Source organism: Pantherophis guttatus, chromosome 2 (assembly GCF_059756535.1).
Source record: "Pantherophis guttatus breed Tessera chromosome 2, ASM5975653v1, whole genome shotgun sequence".
Lineage (NCBI taxonomy): Eukaryota > Metazoa > Chordata > Lepidosauria > Squamata > Colubridae > Pantherophis > Pantherophis guttatus.
In genome coordinates, this window is record NC_142064.1 from 221,830,167 (window position 1) to 221,852,722 (window position 22,556).

Sequence of the window (22,556 nt, forward strand, 5' to 3'; positions counted from 1 at the left end):
TAGCATGTGTTTCTAACAGTGTGCAATGTTGCTGTTGGCTCTGGGACATCATCAAGCAAGCAGCAAAGCAAAACTGAAGATTACTGTTCACCCTGAACTGGAATCCACACATATTTGTGTAATTCTTCTGCTTGTTAGATGAGCAGTCATTTAGTTCTGTGTTGAGGGACAGTAAGGGTGATTATTGGCAGAGACAGTTTTCAAAGTAAACTTAGATATTTTTCATATTGGTATGATCTCTAGGCTATCTTGCTGATCCCAACAACTTTTAGATGCCTCTACTTTGGAGTAACTAAATTCAGTGATGTCTGTGTTTTGGTTGGATCTTTCTAGCATCATTGATGCCAACTTTATCTTAGGCGTGCTGGTGTTGTAAGTGGAAATGGTTTTTAACTTCTGAACAGTGTTTCTTTGTATAAACTCTGGCAACTTGCATGTCTGCAAGTGTAGCTTATATTTGAAGAACTGTCTTCAAAATATGGTTGACTCTTGTCAAATGGCTTTTGGAAGCCGTTAACATTTCTTGGTTTGGTTACTGTTTGGAAAGTCAAGCCTTTTTCAAAGCCAGTTAATCCATGATACACGCCAATAAACCAGTGGTGGAATTCAAACTTTTTTACTACCAGTTCTGTGGGCGTGGCTTGGTGGGCGTGGTGTGGCTTGGCATGACAGGGGAAGGATATTGCAAAATCTCCATTCCCACCCCACTCCAGGGGAAGGATCAGTGGTGAAATCTAAAATTTGTTACTACCGGTTCTGTGGGCGTGGCTTGATGGGGGGGGAGTAATGTGACTGGGTGGGCGTGACCTTTTTTTTCCCTACTTTTAAAACCATTTTTTCTACAACCTCTTGAAGAGGTTGTAAAAAAATGCTTTCAAAAGGCTCTGACGATCCCAGCTGAGTTGCCTGATCTGCAGAGGCTTTTTTTCTTTTAAATGCCTCTGACGATCCAAGCTGAGTTGCCTGATCGTCAGAGGCGTTTAAAAGAAAAAAAGCCTCTGCAACTCATCCGGGATCATCAGAGCCTTTTGAAAGCATTTTTTCTACAACCTCTGAAGAGGTGCCTTAGACGATCCCAGCTGAGCCGCATGATCATCAGAGGCTTTTTCTTTTACTTTTAAAAGCATTTTTTTCGGCCGAAGAGGTTTTAGAAAAAATGCTTTTAAAAGTAAAAAAAAAAGCCTCTGATGATTGTGCGGCTCAGCTGGGCATGCAGGGGGGTGGGGGTGGGGGTGGGACAGGGATTTTTGCTACCGGTTCTCCGAACCACCCGCCTCCATTGCTACCGGATCGGGCGATCCGGTCCGAACCGGGAACATTTCACCCTTGGGAAGGATACTGCAAAATCCCCATTCCCTCTCCACTCCTGGGGAAAGGATATTGCAAAATCTCCATTCCCACCCCACTCTAGGGCCAGCCAGAGGTGGTATTTGCCGGTTCTCTGAACTACTCAAAATTTCCCCTACCGGTTCTTCAGAACCTGTCAGATCTTGCTGAATAGCACCCCTGCAATAGACTTATGGTGATATCTAATAATATAAAAGATTAAAGAAGATTTAATAATGGAATTCTATCATAATTCTATTATGAATTGAAAACTAAACAGTAACTAGTGACAGTTTTGAATAATGCTGCCTTATTTAAATGGTTCACGATATACATTTCTGTATTTCTGGAAAGCGCTCTGAATGGAAATGGGGAAAAAACAGGTTTAAAGGGTGAGGTTGGAAAGCAAAATAGTCCTTGCTCTGTCAGATTTGTAAATATTGCAATGAGAAATGCTACTTATTAAACATTAAGCTATGTCTAACCCTGTGAAAATATAATTTTAATTCCCAAGGAATTAATTACCAGAACTGTCTTATGATACACAACTTGGTTACAAGGAGTTCTCTTATTATGCTGTTCTGGCCCTTGCCCAAGTAAAAAATGTCAACATATCTATTCTATATCAGCTTCTACTAATTTAGTGGCATATTAATGAATGTATTAATATTCCACAAAATAGAGAAGAGGGAGGTTCTGGATGTATTAATCTTGCTCATTTTAAGCCACTAAATGGCAGTTTCTAGGCAGTCATCACTTCTTCCTTCTAAGCACTTAATTGATCTGCTAAACAGAAACAACAGTGCAAATGTTCTTCTGTCTTTGAGGGTAGTTATAGATGCTATTGAAACTTCAGAACAGTACATAAAGTGACAGGGTGAATATGAACCCAAAAAAGGAGATGGTAACCAAATTATATGCAGGGCAGAAACAACAAACTTGACCTGTTCAGATATGCAGATATAATAATCGTATCATCTTAAATAGATAATATCACTGAAGATATTACCTAGTTTTGTAACGAAACGTCTGCAAGCAAACAACCAAGCTCAAAGAGCACCAAGGACTCCATATTATAGTCTGTCATATCTTAGAAATTGGAGTCTTACACAAATAGCTGAATGCAAAATTGGTTTTATTGTACAAATGGTAACAATTCCAAACAGCATCTTTTACAGTTTTAAAAGTTTTTAATATCATTGTATTTCTCAGTATTTGAGATTTATTATTCTTAAATATGTGTTTGTATATACTATGAAAGATTCTTCTCTAGAAATCTGGAAGTGAGCATCTACCGGCATGATTTCTGGAAAAGTTCATCTTCAGATGTTAATTTGTTACAATGTTTGCTGGTATGAAATGACTTAAAAAATATATCTGACCTCTCCAGGGTAACATGGATATTCAGGTGAATTATGGTGGTGATCCTATTCCTGGAAGTCCTTTCAAGGTAGATGTTGCTGCGCCACTTGACTTGAGCAAAGTTAAAATCAGTGGCTTAGAAAACAGTAAGTAACTCAGCTAGTGTACACTTTCTACTAGAATACAAATGAAAAACTTAACTGCAGAACTCACTGTTCTAAAATGAAGGATAAGATGCTGTAGATCTTGTGTGTGTGAATTGGGCAGCCATATAAACTTGTTAAAAAAATAAAAAAATAAAAATGCTTTGATGTAGCATTACTTCCTTTATGCATATATGTCTATTCCTCATACCATTGATGGATTTTCCATGTATCTGGTGGAAAGAGGCCCATTTTCAATCTTTTCTTTATTTTCTAAGGAGTCGAAATAGGGAAAGACCAAGAATTTATCATTGACACGAAAGGAGCTGGTGGACAAGGTAAACTTGATGTGGCCATATTTGCCCCAACCCAGAAAAGTGTACCATGCTTAGTAGAACCTGTCACTGGAAAACAGTATTGCAGGGTAAAATATATTCCAAAAGAAGAAGGATTTCATGCCATTGATGTCAATTATGATGGGAATCCGGTTCTGGGAAGCCCTTTTACTATAGAAGCCACCTTACCACCAGATCCTTCTAAGGTAAGAATCCTTAGAATTAATGTGTAGACAATTCATTGATACCATTTCCAAGTGTGCTCTTTAGCTATAATGTACAGCAATGATCTAATCTCTGCTGGACAACTCATATTTTGTTACTAATGAAGTTCTGTGCGCAAAGCACAAACTTGGTCATGTTTACATAGCTGATGAATTTCTTGCCAAAAACATCCCAGTTGGTCAAAATTAGCTTGAGGTTTCTTTTGAAATTTTTCTAGCGTAACTGTAACAACTTAGAAACTGGTACAACAGTTAGATCTGCAATGATTGCATATTTATCTCATCTGGGCATATGTTATTATGATCTAAGCCTTCAAGTCTTATAACTTTCTTGATTTGAAGGCCTGCTAAATAAATGAGAAAATGAAAATGTCTATGTCTATGTCGGTGTATGGATTGGTTTGAAAACTAATTGTGAGCTTATCAGAATGATAAAGAATAGCAGTATTCTGATTAGGTTAGATAGTATGGAAAAGTGTCACTGTCTTTTAAAAATAAATGTGGCATTTGAGTTTGGTATTGCAGTGTGCTTCTAAACAACAATAGAGCCTTCAGAACTAGATTTAAAATTCTAGAAATGATAAACAATTTAGTAGGTATTCAGCATCTCTTGCTAATGTTTCTAGGTGAGAGCTTATGGGCCAGGCCTCCAGGAAGGACTTGTTGGAAAACCTGCAGAATTCACAATAGACACTAAAGGAGCTGGAACTGGTGGTCTAGGCTTGACAGTTGAAGGACCATGTGAAGCCAAAATAGAGTGCTCAGATAATGGAGATGGAACATGTTCAGTCTCCTACTTACCAACAAAACCGGGTGAATACCTGGTGAACATTCTTTTTGAGGAAGTCCATATTCCTGGTTCCCCTTTCAAAGCTGACATTGAAATGCCGTTTGATATTTCAAAAGTAATTGCCACGGGCCCTGGACTTCAACACGGCAAAGTGGGTGAAGCTGGATTGCTTAATGTGGATTGTTCAAAAGCTGGACCTGGAAAACTGGACATGGAAGTTGTATCTGATTCTGGTTCTAAAGCTGATGTTGGGGTTAAAGATAATGAAGATGGAACTTATACAGTTACATATGTACCCTCTAATGCTGGTATGCATACACTCAAGATGAAATATGGTGGAGAATTAGTGCCAAATTTTCCTGCACGTGTCAAAGTTGACCCTGCCATAGACACAAGCAAAGTTCAAGTGTTTGGACCAGGAATTGAAGGGAAAGGTAGGTTTGTATAATTTTTTTAGATTAATAGGAATGCTACAAATAAATCCTAACTATTATAGATGTGCCTGTCACAGAACATAATCTTTGTACTTTTTACAATACAAAATTAATTTCCTCATTTTTATAATGAAACTACAGTAGAACCTCTGGTCACGAATCCTTCTGACCATGACCAAATCGGGTTCTGACCAAAAAATTCACAATTTTTTTTCCCACGGGCGATTTCCTCTTTTGCACCATTTTTTTTGTAAGCGCCAAATTTCCAAAATTAAGTTCAGGTCACGACCAAATTGGTTTGCGGCCAAAGTTATGGAATGAATTATGGTCATAACCAGAGGCTCTACTGTACTAGTAAATAATAGAGTTAGGAAAGCAAGATGAAAGTGACTAGGCTAGACAGATTATGATTGCTTTATACAGTTTAGTACTCTTCAGCTTTCTTTCTGTCCTTGAGCATTTAAACCAATGTCTGTACAAAAACATCCATAAATATATGTGGGCCTATAGTATGATTTCAGTCAAATGACACAATAATTACTTTTCAGATGTTTTCCGTGAGGCAACAACAGATTTTACTGTCGATGCTAGCCCTTTGACCAAAACTGGTGGAGACCACATCAAAGCCCAAATTGCAAATCCCTCTGGAGCTTCAACAGATTGTCTTATCAAAGACAATGCTGATGGCACATATGCAGTAGAGTTTACTCCATTTGAAAGAGGTGAGTACTACATGCTATTATTCTGGAGGAAAGCAGTGGGAAATAGATTGTGTGGCCATCTGAAGACCTGTTGAAATTTTTAATTAGCTGCAGTGAATGGAAGAAAATATGCTTTCTTCTCTTTCTCCATTGCACACATACTAGTGGCGCTTTTCTATCAGGAGAAAACTATTGCATCATTTTGTGTGATTGGATTAATTTTAAATTGATCTCAGCACTGAAGTCATAGAGATGGAATCTCAGCAACCTCTGGTCCCATGATTTTGGATTCTTTTTGGCTTGTGTGTCTTGATAGGATGTGTAGAGATATAGCTTGTTCCTCATCCTGTCTGATTAAATTGGCCAGGATTGGACTGGCTTCATAAATTAAGAAAGATGAGAAGTGTCTTGTTGATGTATTGCCTTATTGCTTAAAGACTGCAGTAATAAGAGGTTGATTGAGAAAAGTCAGGGAGACATGTACAATTCTTAGGCAAGTCTTAATTGTTAATGATAGTGTAATGTTGAATTATAAGAGTTTTGAAACTTGATTGTTTATCTGATAATTTTGTTTGGGAATGGAGAGTTGTAAAAAGAATTATATTGGAGCATTAGAAAAGTGTTATTTTCTACATGTCAAAAAATAGCTCTGGAAAATGTGTGATCTATCTGATTTGGAAAAAGCAATATTTTCTATCAATCACAGAGTGCAAGCAATGTGTCTTGTTGTGACAGAAATTCTTACAGTATCATCTTATACTGTTCATATTATCGTAATTAATCATTGGTAAATTAGTGACTTGATAAATATAAAATAGAAGATAGATTTTCTTTTTTTTCTTTGTTTTTACTTTTTATATTTTTAAAGTTTATCTTTTTAACATTAAAGATTGTTACAAAAATTAAGATATTAAATAAGAAAGTAGAAATATGGGTATGAATCAAATACATGTTTATTTAATAAATATATGATAGATTGCTACATTAATCTTCTCAGAGTCTGTGTATAAAGGTACACTTTCTACTTACAGGTCCTCATGCAGTTGAAGTAACTTATGATGATGTTCCTGTTCCAAACAGTCCATTCCAAGTGGATGTCACAGAAGGATGTCATCCTTCACGTGTTGTGGCCCAGGGAACTGGGTTACAAGAAGCCTTTACAAATAAACCAAACCCATTTACTGTTGTTACTCGGTACGTTTTATAAATATATAAGATTTTAACACAGTTCTAGGATGCATAATCAGAGGGATAGAATCAAGATCACATGAAGTGTTAATAGCACTTTATAATGTCTTGGTAAGGACACACTTGGAATACGGCATCCAGTTTTGCTCGCCACGATGTAAAAAAGATGTTGAGACTCTAGAAAGAGAGCAGAGAACAGCAAAAGATGATTAGGGGACTGTAGGCTAAACTATATAAAGTACTGTTGCTGGAACTGGGTATGTCTAGTTTGATGAAAAGAAGGACTAGGGGTGACATGATAACAGTGTTCCAATATCTCAGTGGCTGCCACAAAGAAGAGGGAGTCAAGCTATTCTCCAAAGCACCTGAGGGCAGGACAAGAAGCAATGGGTGGAAACTAATCAAGGAGAGAAGTAACTTAGAACTAAGAAATTTCCTGACAGTTAGAACAATTAATCAGTGGAACAACTTGCCTCCAGAAATTGTAAATGCTCCAACACTGGAAGTTTTTAAGAAAGATTGGATAACCATTTTTTTGAAATTGTATAGGGTTTTCTGCCTAAGCAGGGGTTTGGACTAGAAGACCTTCAAGGTCCTTTCCAACTCTTATTCTATTCTGAACTAAATATCAATAGCCTTGCTGTCTGGAACTGATGGAAACTGAAGAGTGACAGGTTGAAAAGGGGGTAGTATATTCTAAATTAATCATGCAGAATAAAGCCATTCTGGCTGATCTGTCTCTGTGCAAACTTTCACATAACCATCTAAAAGTACTTTAGGAAAGAGAGGCATGAAATAACATTGTGAACATTTGCCAGTTTCTTCTTGGTATTTGCTGCTTAGTAGGGACATGCCCCGGACTGTGTACAAATATCACAAGACAGTTCAGAGCTCTTTGGAGCATTGCTGAAAGTCAAATGACGGATAATAAAAGATGCAATATAGTTCTTAAGAACTCCCAGCCCCACCCCTTGAAATCATTATCTGATGTATACCTACCAACATATGTCATCACCTAAGACTTCAACATTCTCCAACCTTAATCAGAGTCTGAGTATGGGCGAAAAACCTTTAATCAACTGAGATCTTTCTGTTCTACAGAGTCTTTATTATCCTTCCTAAATAACAGTTTAGAAACTATAGTAGCATGGCACAACTGACAGCAAAGCTCCAATACAAGGAACATAACAAAGTAGTCCTTAAAATAAAGTGATGATAATTAAGCATACTAACTTTCCTTTATTTTTGCAGAGGAGCTGGAATTGGTGGCCTTGGAATAACTGTTGAAGGTCCTTCAGAATCCAAAATTAGCTGTAAAGATAACAAAGATGGCAGCTGTAGTGCAGAATATGTCCCATATGTACCAGGAGATTATGATGTCAACATAACTTACGGGGGTGAACATGTTCCTGGTAAGACTATTCCCGTATTGTAAGAATGGAAAATGAAAAGGCTATCAATTGTTCTTCTTATCAAAGGACATTTAAACACTGATAATGAAACTTGGGAAAATGTTGAACATACTGAAATTTATTAAATAGAACATTATATCCAGGCAGAAAATACTGATCTTCTGGAATTCTAGGCAAATGGTTAAATCACCCTTCCAGTAATGGAGAATAAATTTTAATTTGATTTTGGTCAGCTGGTGATTCTGTCAGGGAATATAATACTTCCCCAAATTTTACCAACCTCTAATTTTATAATATCTTAAAATGACCTTGCAACTTAATGGGATAATGTACTATTTTGTTTCTCAGATGAAATGGTGTCTCAAGGAGCTAAAACCTAACATCAAATATAGTAACAAGATAAAACAGGAAAAATTCAGCTAGTGTACTCAGGTTGAAGAAATGACTGGGTTAATTTGAAGAAATATGTAAAATACTATTTTCTTGTATCCCCTCCATCTCACTCATTACTACCTCTACTTGCTACTAATCTTTAATTAGAAGGTGAAAAAAAGTTACTATCTGGTGTAACTCTCCTGCACTGCTATAAGTAGGATATATCAGTATTATTCAGTTATCAATTTTAGTAGTATTTTAGGCTAGCTAAATAAATAAATTAAAAATAGCACCAAACCCACAAATTGGATAAAACATCCCTAAACACGAGTAATGATTTGAAAGAAAGGTAAAAGCTCAAAACTGAGCACATTGTAAGCCGCCCTGAGTCTTCGGAGAAGGGCGGCATATAAATCAAATTAAAAAAAAAAAAAAAAAAAAAAAACAATGTTAAGTCTCTAATAACTGCCGGTGTTAGAATATGATGGACCCAAATTGTAAATCATTCCATTGATGGCAGTTCTTCTTTATTTTTAGTCTAAATCAGTGATGGTGAGTCATTTGGGCTCGGCATGTCAAAAAAGTGCCTAACTTGACACTGCTAGCATGTTACACACAGGCAGCCTAAATAAAAGAGAAACTGGTCCCTATCCCCCTGCCCCCCCCAATCTCTAGGCCACCCTAAACAGCAGCACTTGATGGCAGCACTGAGTTTGGGCCTGTAGTCAAGGCCTGGGCCTGGACTTCAGCCCTAGCGAGGCACGTGAGCTTTTTCAGTTGCTTCCTGGCCCACAATCTGCTGCATGCTGCTTACCTTTTTCAGGTGATGTTCTTTTTCTGTTGACAGGCCCTACCCGAGGCTGTTCTGGTTCACATGGGGCCTTCGCTCTTGAAGGGGCTTCAGAGAATGCTCTTTCTGGGCTCTCTGCAGCCTCTGAAAACTGTGCAAAAGCGTGCCCTGTTATCACATGAATTTCAGAGACTCTTGTGACCGCACGAGAGCGTGGGACTCTCGTGGGACTTCTGGAGACCACAACCGATTCTTGTGTAGCCTCTTCAGCCTCCGAAACCTGCGCAAGAACAGGGTGTGCTGTCAAGCATAGTTGTTGTTTGGTCTTGGTGGATGCTGGGGCATCATTCAAAATCTCGTGTCATGCCGCTTTTGATACATGTGTCATAGATTTGCCGTCACTGGTCTTGACAGTTGTTGTCCATCTGCCTGGTTCCTTATAATAGTGAATATTTTAAGATGCAATACAAAGTTTTGTTTACATTTCGTTCTACGGTCTGCATCACACCTCAGGACTGAGTTGCTGTAATAGCTTTCCCATCTCAACATCTCATAGTTGCGTAAATAATAATTTACTGATCCCGAGGGTTTTTTCCCAGCCCCTTGCATTTTACCTTAGTTTCCTGTGTCTTTATTTTCCTTCAGCCTGCCTTCATTTATCTTTAGGTTTTTCGTTTTCACTTCATAATCTACACATTGGCCCAACTTTTTGTGGAAATCCCTGGTTTTTACCCTCACCCTCCCATCATCAACCTAGCGAGTGAAGTTATTCCTAATGCTTGTATGTAGTTTTGAATTCCAGTCAAATTGATAGTTTTCTTGATGATTGAAGTCAATTAATACATTTTCTGATAGGTTTTTCTTTTGGGGGTTAAGGGCCATTAACCTGATTTTGGTTGAGCTTTTCCTGCTTTATATAAAATTGAATAGGAACTTCAAAACAATCTTAAATGCAGACAACTCTGAATTACTAGTATAAGCATCCTTATGACTTAGAAAGCAGTGTGAATTGAGTGAAGGTAGCTGCTGGTTTGCCTTCAGAGGTTATAATGCAACCCTTTTGCATCATATTGCTTAAGCCTGTTTATTGTTGTCCAAAACTTGATTTTGTTTTATTGGTAGGCAGTCCATTTAAAGTTCCTGTAAAAGATGTAATTGATCCCAGCAAGGTGAAAATTGCAGGACCAGGTTTGGGGACAGCTGTGCGTGCCAGACTTCCTCAAGTCTTTACTGTGGATACCAGCAAAGCTGGAGTAGCCCCACTTGAAGTTACAGTTGCACCAATCAGAGGTAGGATGTTTCTCTCTATAACTTAACATTTCTTTTAAATGAGAATGTATGGATACTATATACACAAGTGCATGACCTCCATTTCAGTACTGAAATTTATAAAGAATTTATTTTAAAAAAATGGTCCCCAAACGGTGGTAGGTAATATATTTTACTGCTTTGTGCTGACTGATTATTTGTAGAGCTGCAAAAAGTTATCAGATAGAGACTGCTGTAATTAAGATAATCCAGACACACACACAAACTTTGGAAACCTTAAAGTAATTACAAAATCCCAGATAGTAATTAGGAGTGTTTTACCTGATTGATGAGTTCAGAGCACATCTGAAGAATCTCTTACATCTAACATGGTATATTCCAGATAGCTATCTGGAAATTCAAGGAGTTCCCATTCATCTGGAGGTTATCAGATTGGGAAAGGCTGCTGTAACAAATCAATATGTGTTCTCAATAAATGTATATCAAAAGCGTTACAGAGGATTAGGATGAATTTCCCAAATTCTGCATATATGCCCAAGAATGTAGCGCTTTAAAAGTACCTAAATTATAAGAATAAAAAATACTGTGTTTTCTAGGCAACAAATAAATATAGAATATATTTTTGCCAGTTGAACTAGGAAAAAATCTCTAGGCTTCTCTTCAGTAATATTTAAATCATGCAAAGATGCTAAGAAGATTCAAATTTATTTGTAGTTACTGAAGAGTGATAATGATTGTCTCTTGAGTCAGACTGGAGTAGACACACCCACATGCATAAATACATACATCAAAGTAAGAATTAGGAAAGGAGAGTCAGTAATTCATGAGAATATGGGGCAATAGAAAGCAAATTTAATTGCTTAATACTAGATGATAAGCATTGTTGCATGAATAAGTGCAGATTTATTCAGTGCAATTTTTTAAAAAATGGGATATAAGTAAAAAAATAATTTAATACAGCATATTAGCTAAAGTCTGAACAGTCAAGCCTGAATGGCAGCAGACATGGGTTGTAAGTCAAAACATATGGAGGGCAGAAGATTGTGTAACTTTGCAGATTAAGTAAGCAGTGCTGCCTAGTGAAAGAGGGAGCATTAAATACCAATATCCAATATTTTAATATATCATAGAATTTTATCCTGCTTTTATTATTATTTTTTAAATAACTCAAGGTGGCAAACATAATTAATACTCCTTTCTTTTCCTATTTTCCTGTTTTCTGTGAAGTTAAATCTGGAATCTACCTATAGACAGTTGAAGAACCATTTAAAGCTGACCTGTATTAACATTGCTGGCATCAGTTCAGCAACCTTATTTGAGCTTAATTACTAAGCAAAGTCAGCCCTGGTTTGCACATGGATGGGAGGCCACCAGGAAATACCAGAACTAGGGATTAGACTGAGAAGTCAAAAAAGCTTCCCAAAAGATAATGGTGTCAGACCACTTTAATAATGCTCTCATGAACACTTCATAGATCCTGCCACCAGACTTCAACTTGGATTGAGAATATCTTCACCCTTAACAGAACTAATTTAGCTTCTTTTTTAAAAGCACGTATTTCTTTGACAATGAAAGTAACTTGGTGATGAATGGAAGAAAGTAGTTATAGTGATGCCAATCAGTGTGAATGGTTTTATGACCAGCTCTAAATAGTTTTCATCTAAACAAATTTGACAGTTGACAGAACTCCTAATTTTTTGGGGAGGGGATGATTTGAGTTAAATAGTTTTTTAATTCTAGCTGATGAGCCGGATTCCCAGTCATGGCGCAGTCCTTTGAAAACACTTTCAGAGTTCTTTAGAGGTGAACTACCTGAAACAGGTTTGAACTCTCATGAATTATTTATACTTTAAATAAATCTTCTAAATTCTAACTGTAGCTTTAATAAACAGAAGAGAGGTTTATAAGAAATAGACTTTTCTCTAGCCTACCGCTATTCTATAAATATTGAAATGCCTTTTTACCAAAATCTTTCATGCTGAATTAACTATGATAATCAAAATTGTATTTGCTATTAATCCTATGAAATGATTTTCTACATAAATCCATGCTTTGTGGAAATCCATGGTTTCTGGGAAAGACTTTAACCTTTTTTCATATCTTTAGCTAGCAGGTCATAGAACGCTTATTGGCTATGAAAATTTATTATTTTCTAAACTTATCAATGGTATACTGTGAGTATGTATAAAATTATTAATAGTCCTATAATCAAACTACAGTATTGTGTTGGTTTTGTAATATTTCTACTGATTAGGATCAACATCTACTTTTTCTGTTTGAGATGGGAAGCTTAGATTTAAGTATTCCCATTACTGACCTAGCTAGATCTCTGCATTTGGAAAAACACATTATTTCAATCTGTCCTTGATAGAAGATTCTTAGCTTTCAATTATGAATCACTTGAGCTGCTAATGAATAATCTTTTCTCTAATTGGTGAAGTCACAATGATAGAAATAAATTCATGTAGTTGAACATGTCCTAAATAGATGTCTGTGCTGATTCCTTGAAAAGCTTCAATCTGTTTTTTATGAATCAATAACATTTCTTTACCAATCAGCTCTGAAGCCTTGGGAAGGCAGCTGAACGTATCAAAATGTGGCCTCTTTCCTTCTTAGGATCGGCAGAACCTGTGCATATAACTGATAATGGTGATGGAATTTACACAGTAGAATACACTCCAACACAAGAAGGCCCCTATGCCATTGCTGTTAAATATGCAGATGAAGAAATTCCTAGAAGGTAAAATTGGGTAAAAATAAATAAATTATCCAATAGGATTTAAAAAGTGCATTTAGCTGAGCAGTTTACATCTTTGGTGTATTATTTAGCTTTGGTGCTTAATAGGAGTTTTGAAGAAATGGCTTCTGTTGCAAAGGTTCAGGTTTTCCTTATGGTCACAAAAGAGTGGAAAGCAGTGGCAAAGTGAAGGTATTTGTTTGGGCCAGAGAACCAGTAAACTTTCTGCAACTTTTTAAATGTTTCATATACTGAAAAAAGCTAACTTAGACCAAACTAATCCAAAGTAAGTGATCCGTTCTATTTTACGGAATTTTTAGTATAAGGAGAATAGACTAGAGCTGGAAGGGACCTTGGAGGTCTTCTAGTCCAGCCCCGTGTTCAAGCATTTCAGACAAGTGGCTGTCAAGTCTCTTCTTAAAAACCTCCAGTGATGAAACACCCACAATTTCTGAAGGCAAGCGGTTCCACCGGTTGATTGTTCTCACTGTAAGGAAGTTTTTCTTGATTCCAGGTTGCTTCTCTCCATCCATTGTTCCTTGTCCTTCCCTCTGGTGCTTCGGAGAAGAATATGAACCCCTCTTCTTTGTGGCAGCCCCTCAAATATTGGGATACTGCTATCATGTCACCCCTAGTTCTTTTTTTCTCTAGACTAGCCAAACCCAAATCCTGAAACTGTTCTTCATATGTTTTAATCTCCAAGCCTTTGATCATCTTAGTTGCTCTTCTCTGAACTCTGAAACATTAAAAGTGACTCGTTGTTAGGAAGTTAGTATTTTTATTTTGGATAATAAGTGGGCATCTTTAACTAGAGTTGAATGAATTTTTCTCATTTGCATGCATGCATGCATGAATGAATAAACAAATTCTTTCTCTCAATAGCCCATTCAAATTAAAGGTGCTTCCAACATATGATGCCAGTAAAGTGACAGCTAATGGGCCTGGCCTTCTCTCCCATGGGATTCCAGCAAGCATACCTACGGAATTTGCTGTAGACACTAAAGATGCAGGACAAGGACTTCTCTCAGTGCACATAACAGTAAGATACTGCTACCTCTTCTATTGTCTCCCCTCCCCCTCCATCCCTCAGCTACCTCAGTCTTGAAGTATGTAAGTTATCTGTGTATGGCAGGGAACTTGAATATTGTTGTCTTATACATTGTGGTATTTTAAGTATATCAGCTTCCCACAAAATAATTACTTTTTGCTTGTCTTACACTGGTGTATTTCACTTACTGATTATAAAAATGTAATGTGACCATTGTGTCCTTGGAAAGCCTGTTGATCCTAATGGAAGCTGATCTGATCATAACAAATCATAACATTTTTTATTTGAACTATTCCTGGCCTTTCCAAATTCATTAAAATTAGGCCAGTCTACAACTTTCACCATGAATGAACATAGACAAGGCTCTGTAGAACGCTCATACATGTTTTGGACCTCACCATGACACTTTCTTTCAGGGACACTTTGTTAGATTTTCAGAAAAACTTAATGGCTTTAGAGAGATGTTGGCTAGCCCTTAGAATGATTAAAGTTGTATGCCTCACAATGAAAAATAGAAGCAGAAGATTCATGAAGAAGTATACAGTGTGATCATCTATATTATGAAAAAAATGAATATTTTTTTTTTAGAATTAGAGGGGAATCTCAAGGACTTCTGACTACTTCAACTATCATGGGTGAAAACTGCACAGTGCTCCATGTAAAAGATTTCCAATGATACTAGAATTCAGTACAGATAGTCTTCGATTTATAACCATTTGTTTAGTGACCATTTGAAGTTACAGTGGTATTGAAAAAAGTGACCTATGATTGATCCTCCTACAACCATTCCAGTATCCCCATTTGTCACATCAGGGGTAAAATTCAGCCAGTTCCTACTGGATTGCGTGATACGGTAGGGCCGACTGCGTGAAGCTCTGCCCACCTGCGCGGTCGTCATGACGTCCCTTTTTTGCGATGATTTTCAGCCTCTGCACATGTGCAGAAGGCTTTGTGCATGCATGGATGATGGTACGTGCGAGCAAAGTGTGCATGCGGCGTGCACACATTTGCAAACCGGTAGGGAAAGTAAGTGAATTTCACCCCTGACTCACACAGTTAAAATTTGGGTGCTTGGCAACTATCACATATTTATGATAGTTGCAGTAACCTAGAGTCACGTGATCACCATTTGCAACCTCCTCAGCCTGGTTCTGATGAGCAAAATCAATGGCAGAGGCTTAACAACCACATGATTCATTTAATAAATGCTATGGTTTACTTAAAAGTCACGACAAAAAAAGTTATAAAATTGGGCATGACTCACTTAAAAATCACCTTGCTTAGCAATGGAAATTCTGATCCCAGTTGTGGTTGAAAGTCAAGAACTACCAGTATTTGGTAATGACCTTGTTTAAGAATACTGTTTGGTAACATCTTAAGGAAGTTGTGAAGTTGTGATTGCATATAGAATAACTGAATTAATTTACTTCCCGTTGCTGCTTCTGGTGAAATATAGATTTATGAAGTGTACCAGCTAAAGAATATTATCTGAAGGGTTTTCCAGCCATGAGATGCAATATTAATAGGCACTAACATCCTATATTTCTGTGGCATGGTGCCAATATAGTTCTTTTCGTTCTGAAGCAACCATTTTAAACAAAACAAGTATATTAAGAATGTAGTCAACCTAAGCACTCAAGCAAGTCCGAATTCTTCCTCCATTCATATACCATATTCTTGTCTCTTGTTTGTGATGAGGCTTGGTTATTTTAATGGTGGCTTCATTTCGGGCATTCAGGATCAAGAAGGCAAACCAAAGAGGGCAGATATTCATGACAACCAAGATGGCACATATGCAGTAACATATATCCCTGATAAGACTGGTCGTTATTCTGTTGGCATTAAATATGGTGAGGATGATATACCTCTTTCTCCGTATCGAATTCGTGTTTCCCCAGCAGGAGATGCAAGCAAATGTCTAGCAACAGGTAAGTCCTTACTTCGATTTTACAATTAGGGTAAAGTGGTAGTGTAATGAGCCGTGGTGGCACAATGATTAGAATACAGTACTATAGGCTACTTCTGCTGACTGTCAGCTGCCAGCAGTTCAGCCATTTGAATCTCATGGCTCAAGGTTGACTCATCCTTCCATCCTTCCAATGGATGGTTGGTAAAATGAGGACCCAGATTGTTGGGGGCAAAATGCTGACTCTGTAAACCACTTAGAGAGAACTGTAAGGCCCTGTGAAGTGGTATATAACAGAGGTGAGTTTCAGCAGGTTCTGACCAGTTCTGGAGAACCGGTAGTGGAAATTTTGAGTAATTCGGAGAACTGATAGTAAAAATTCTGACTGGCCCCACCCCCATCTATTCTCTGCCTCCCAAGTCCCAGCTGAACAGGAGGAAATGGGAATTTTGCAGTATTCTTCCCCTGGAGTGGGGTGGGAATGGTGATTTTACAGTATCTTCCCCTGCTACGCCCACTAAGCCATGCCATGCCCACCAAGCCACACCACACCAATTTTGCCATAATTCTTAATAGCAGTTTCAGTAAGTTGAACAAATGTTACTGGCTTCTTGTCTCCCCTTAGATTTATTTAGAAATTGACCTTGTACTCTTAATAAGCTTATTCAGATTCAAGCACTGAATGCTTGAATCTGGTATGCCAGCTTACTTTAATCAATTAGTAATGACCCATTTGCAATAGAAGACATGACAGTGCAAATCTCTTGACTGTTTCAAATTGCTAATATGGCCAATAAGTTCAAGGAGAAGAGAAATTACTATAAGATTTGTACTGTGAAAGGTACTCTTTCCTTTGAAGTTCTTATGGAAGGTGATAAATTCTATAGGCCATGAGAAAATCGTGCCAGTTATCCTGCAATGTATGACCACTCTAACACAATGCTAACTACGAATGCTAAGTAAGGAAATGAAAAAAAAAATAAATGCAGATTAAATTTTTTTTAAGTATCGCATTCTACAAAGCAGTAAACAAAGTTGCTTGTTTTTAAAGGCTTTATGGTATCAAAATTAGGATTTTGGTTGAATTGGATATGTTTTTAGTGATGCACTTATCCAAGTGAAAATTACATGGTCACTCCACAACATTATGTGAAAACTGCTATAATCCTCTTATCAACTGTCTTTTAGGCCCTGGCATTGCAGCAACAGTGAAGACTGCTGAAGAAGTGGGTTTTGTAGTAGATGCTAAATCTGCAGGCAAGGGTAAAGTCACATGTACAATCCTGACGCCAGATGGTATAGAAACTGAAGCAGAGGTCATTGAAAATGAAGATGGAACATATGACATCTATTATACAGCTGCTAAACCAGGAACCTATGTGATTTATGTCCGCTTTGGTGGAGTGGATATTCCTAATAGTCCCTTCACTGTCATGGTAGGAAAACCAGCATATTTTCTTAGTGAACATAAATAGAGATGCAGATTGAGGAACAATTTCAGTTAGCAGGCAGTTTGACATATATGCTATTCGCTTATAGTCCAAATTAGTTTTATAGCTGTGTAGAAGTTCCCCAACCTTAACTGCAAATATTGCCTATTCTATATTTGCATATTTTATACCTGTAATTCATGGCATCTGTTGGTTTAACTCTAAATAATATATTTCTATAATAGTTGCTTTATGTAATTCAATACACAGTATCCAGCAATGAAAGTGTACCATAGATTCGCATGAAACATAAGGTTTTTTTGTGGCCAAAAATTATACTGTCATAATTTTTCAAATGTCACTGCATTTGAAAAAGATACAATGCAAAGATATAATGCCCTTTATTTCTTTATTGTGCACGCTTTCTCATTTCAGCCAATCAAAGATTGTACTGTTTGTAAGAGTTCCATTCAACTTATTGTCCAGTGAGGTTTAGCTGTGTGCAGATGATAGTTTATGTAAAATTTGGTGACTAAGGACAAAGTCAAGTTGGTTATACAATAGTCCCCCACAACAGTTCAGGGGATACCTTTTAATCTTCATCTAATGTATTTCAAAAATTAATCATAAAAAATTATATATAATTTTTGAAATTATAGCATTTTATATATAGTCATTAGCATTTGCATTTTTAATGCTGTTATAGAAAGTTCTAAAATTCCGTTCAATGAATACTTAAGGGAGGGGGGCATTTTGAGGAGAAGATACAGAAAGGCACTCATCTTTTCCCAAAAATCTTCTTCTAAAGGCCATCACTGCTACCACCAGTTTGCATTTTCACATATCTATTTACCAACTGAAAAGCCATATTGTCTCTTTTTAAAAACCAATTTGGTTTGGGGCTATCACTCATTCTTAATATTGAGTACAATTGAACGCAAAGGGTTAGATTTTACATTATAGAGCTCTGAACTGTGGAAATTGGGAAGCAAATTATGAATTTACATCAAAGAGGTTTTGAAGAAATTTCTTATCACGAATGCTATCTAAGGATTCCTTTCTGACTTGTCTTCATTCCATATCTTAAAGCGATGGAAAGAGATCTTCCACTTGGTTCCTACTTATCTGTGTGATTTTCCTGAATTGGCTTTTTAAAATTAGTGACCATAGGATAAAATATTGCCATTTAAGGTGGCTGTTTCTACCTCTTACTCCCTTTAGTGTTTTAGAATTCCATTACCTATCTGCTCCCTAAATTAATAGGTTTGTTAAAAGAGAATATCAACTGCTATTAGGAAAGTGGACAAAATTGGAGAAAGCATAAAGAAATTTGAGATGCTGAGAACTACTATGCAAATCTTGTGGCTAGTTTTGGACTAGGCGATAACATTCCTGTTCTGTAATATGCTTCTTTCCCACTATGTATTTGATATTTATATGCTCTGTGCAAAGAAATAGGGGTTCATTTTTGTAAACTGTACTTTTTGCCACTAACCAGGCCACAGATGCAGATGAAGTTGCAGTATTGTCTCAGGAGCCACTAAATGCAGCCTCTCCCCCTGGATTCCGCCCCTGGGTACACAATTTTACAATTTTTTTTTTCATGTTCCATTCAAGAAATGACAGCCTGCCTTTCTCTTGGGGTTGCTTAAGCTTGCTTTTGTGTCATATCTTAGTGGTGGTCCAAGTGCTACTTTGGAGGAAGCCAAGTTTGATTCAGAGATTTCTATTCATTGCTGTGCTAATGACTTTTTGAGCAACTTTTAACATCACAATCATTTCAAGGCTCCTAAGGTACTCTGTCCTTATAAAATTGCACATCAGTTTCCTTCTAGCCATATGAAAGCAGATGGCCTTTATATTCTGGTGTCTTCTTAAACAAATTAACTTTCTTCTAGGCCGTGACAAATTGTTGTTCTTTCAGATGGAGCTCTCCTTGTTTGTGCAATGTCTTGCAACTTCATTGTGCCATTTATATGTTCTAAACATCTTTGCGATTCAGTGGTGTCTTCATTCTGGAAGCAGCAGTCTAAAAAAGTTAACCCAATATCTTAACTGTACAGATAAAATTACTTTTTTTTTCTTCTTTAGGTCACAGAGGAAGCATGTGTACCTGACAGCGTGAATGGTGTAGGCTTTAAGCCCTTTGATGTGGTCATTCCTTTTGCAGTAAGAAAAGGAGAAATTACTGGTAAATAGTTTATTGCATTCAAAATCCTAGATCACTCAGCTTGTTATCATCATTCAAAATTCTTTGTGAGAGAGTCTTTATGTATCTGAAGTATAGAACTAACTTCATAAAATTTGCAGTCTGATTAGTTTATTATATAATCCAAAAGGGAGTGAGGGACAGTGCATCCTATTAAAATAGCTGTTCTTAGTTTTGCACAGTGGACCATTCATACTTAGTTGCTTTCATTAATCCAGGACAATTATCTGTCCTCGTGATAAAATGCAGCTATCCAGAATTCCTGGATGGTATAATTCTTGGAAGACTCCAGGTTGGGGAATTATAGTCCAGAACACCAATTCTAAATTGAAGTCTATCAGGTTTTGGCAAATCATACAAATTCAATTTTTCAAATTGTGAGGCAACTATAATAGATGCTATAATAATATTTTTTACTCATAAACAGTTGAAAAGGATGATTTTAAGTTATTACTAGTTATACTCTACTAATGATATGAAAATAATCTCCAATCTGATAGCATCAAGATAGAAATGAGAGCCAGGAATAGTCCAATTGTCTTCTTCCTTAGATAATTTACAAAATACCCCCCTGATATTGTGTAGCTTGAGTATGAAAATGCTTGGATGGCTTTGTTTTTGTAAAAATGTAATCTTATTGTTTTTAGGGGAAGTCTACATGCCTTCAGGAAAGACTGCAACACCAGAAATTGTGGATAATAAGGATGGCACAGTTACCGTTAGATATGCTCCTGTTGAGGTTGGGTTACATGAAATGCATATCAAATACATGGGTAATCATATTCCAGGTAACTACCAATTAATTCTAATTAACATTCATATTGCATTGCAAAAGAACTGTGGGTGAATGAGAACTGTAATTATGCATAATACTCTAGATGATGATGACTTCAGCCTTGTAAATGGCTGCAGTCTTGATTTGCATGATGCATCATAAAATGAGAAACATTGGGTTAAAGTATCAAGAATTCTTACTGAGTGTGTGCCAGATTTAAAAAAGCTTTGGCTTTGTGAAATGAAATTTGTTGCTATTCCCCTATGGTCAATTGAAACATATAATTTTGGAGGGGATAAAGATTAAGAGCTGTACGAAAAACTTGTGTAAAATATTAGGCCTTCTTTCCTTAAATTATAGTTTGCTCTCTTACAGACTATAAATAGCTGAATTTGATTTTCAAGTAAATTATTATGAATCACCATAGATTTGACTGTTTGTAACATATTGCTGGCTTGCATAAATCATTTAAAAATACACATTGTATGAAAATCCTTGGCTCTGCTCTGCTCCCTTAGTATTGTACACAGGAGAAAAAATTAGGTTGGGATATATAACAATGTATCTTCATACAATATGTTCTGAATTGTAGTGCTTCAGTTACTTTAGGATGTATTTGATGGTTTCTATCATTTTAGTTATTTACCACTTTCTAATGTGTGGTGAGAAGAGTATTTTATGTTTGTCATCCTGATATTTTCATGGGATATGGACAGATAGTGATTGTATGTTGGCTTATGCATTACAAGTTAATATCCAAAGTGTAGGCAGGGACAAAATTAAAAGGGATATTCTGGGCACATCCAGTTAAGATGGAGTTGATTAATTTAGAATGCTTAGCTATGTTAGCCTTAAAGCCTGTGAGTAAAGCTAAGAATAGAAGCACCATTAAAGCCCAACCACAAAAAGAGCCTTCATTGGGCTTTGACTATTTTAATGGTTTGGCTTTTACTTGCATATAGTAACAGATGTGACCTGTAAGTAATAAAATCGGGATCTGTAGTTTGTTTGTTGATAGAAAGCAACTGGACAAGAGGGTCATAGAAATACATGTAGGTCTATCATTGACCAGTTAAGGCAAACAAGTGATGTTATATATTATTTTTGTTTATTTTTATCCCAACTTTATTATTTTTATAAATAACTCAAGGCTTTAAACATACCTAATATTCCTTCCTCTTTCTATTTTCCCCACAACAACAACCCTGTGAGGTGGATTGGGCTGAGACAGTGTGTATGTGTGTGTGTGTGTGTGTGTGTGAGTTTCTGGCCCTGAGCCCTTGTTGAGTGAAGAACATTCATAATCCCTTTTGAAGAGGCAAAATAAGTAAAAACATTAAAATCTGAGAGACTATGTGTACTGATGATAGACTTTTATCCTCTGCAGAGAGCCCCTTACAGTTCTATGTGAACTATCCAAATAGTGGAAATGTGACTGCTTATGGACCGGGCCTTGTCTATGGTGTAACAAACAAGCCAGCAACCTTCACCATAGTCACAGAAGATGCTGGCGAAGGTAAGCATTAGCTTTTTAGCCTCAGTAAACCAAAGATGAAGCAAATTCCATTTGAGTGTGTTCTTTAATTTCCAAGTAAGCATTCATTGAGCTTGAACTGCTGACTTAAGAGTTATAAAGGTATTTTAACAATGAACACGGGCATAATTCTTCATGTCAGTATTTTATCCAGCAAGTACCAGGGTACATTATGATAGTCTTATTTGCTTAAGCATAATATTTCTAAAAGCAGTTTTTGCTACTTTGCAGATATTACAATATTTTAAATTTATCTAAATATACTTATCACATTTAAAGGTTAGCTTGAGAGTTTCTTATAGCCATTGAGTAAGCTTTGTGATTAAGTTTGGAATCTGTTATTAAAACACCACATTGATGAGATAACAGCAATAATCTAGGATAAATTATGCATTGCTATCTTTCAAAGTTAGCATCGGATGTTTGTAGAACATCAAGTTCATCTTTCCACTTCAGTCAGCTTGGCAAAAATTAATTCCCATAATTAAATATGATGGTGATTTGATTATGGAGATGTTTAAAACGAAAACCATATTACTTGATCAGAAAATCTTCCAAGAAGGCCCCA

The 22,556-nt window shown here is 36.7% G+C and overlaps 1 protein-coding gene and 1 long non-coding RNA gene across 5 annotated transcripts in view; one reads left to right on the forward strand and one right to left on the reverse strand.

The window, feature by feature from the left end:
- Window positions 1–22,556, forward strand: part of FLNB (filamin B) — an 82,255-nt gene that overhangs the window by 46,077 nt on the left and 13,622 nt on the right. The window contains exons 19-34 of one of the 4 annotated variants that reach the window (XM_034436389.3): window positions 2,717–2,834; window positions 3,110–3,372; window positions 4,017–4,614; window positions 5,163–5,336; window positions 6,347–6,509; window positions 7,755–7,915; window positions 10,203–10,370; window positions 12,090–12,170; window positions 12,966–13,089; window positions 13,969–14,125; window positions 15,873–16,062; window positions 17,229–17,476; window positions 18,969–19,046; window positions 19,562–19,661; window positions 20,327–20,467; window positions 21,842–21,970. In XM_034436389.3, coding sequence (XP_034292280.3) covers window positions 2,717–2,834; window positions 3,110–3,372; window positions 4,017–4,614; window positions 5,163–5,336; window positions 6,347–6,509; window positions 7,755–7,915; window positions 10,203–10,370; window positions 12,090–12,170; window positions 12,966–13,089; window positions 13,969–14,125; window positions 15,873–16,062; window positions 17,229–17,476; window positions 18,969–19,046; window positions 19,562–19,661; window positions 20,327–20,467; window positions 21,842–21,970 — 2,893 coding nt within the window. The remainder of the gene's footprint in view (window positions 1–2,716; window positions 2,835–3,109; window positions 3,373–4,016; window positions 4,615–5,162; window positions 5,337–6,346; window positions 6,510–7,754; window positions 7,916–10,202; window positions 10,371–12,089; window positions 12,171–12,965; window positions 13,090–13,968; window positions 14,126–15,872; window positions 16,063–17,228; window positions 17,477–18,968; window positions 19,047–19,561; window positions 19,662–20,326; window positions 20,468–21,841; window positions 21,971–22,556) is intronic. The other 3 variants (XM_034436398.3, XM_034436403.3, XM_034436412.3) reach the window with 3 other exon arrangements.
- On the reverse strand, window positions 6,253–8,653 carry LOC148115531 (uncharacterized). The gene is made up of 2 exons (XR_015732669.1): window positions 7,737–8,653; window positions 6,253–6,680 (listed from the first exon to the last, which is right to left on the reverse strand). It is a non-coding gene; the product is annotated as an uncharacterized LOC148115531 (long non-coding RNA).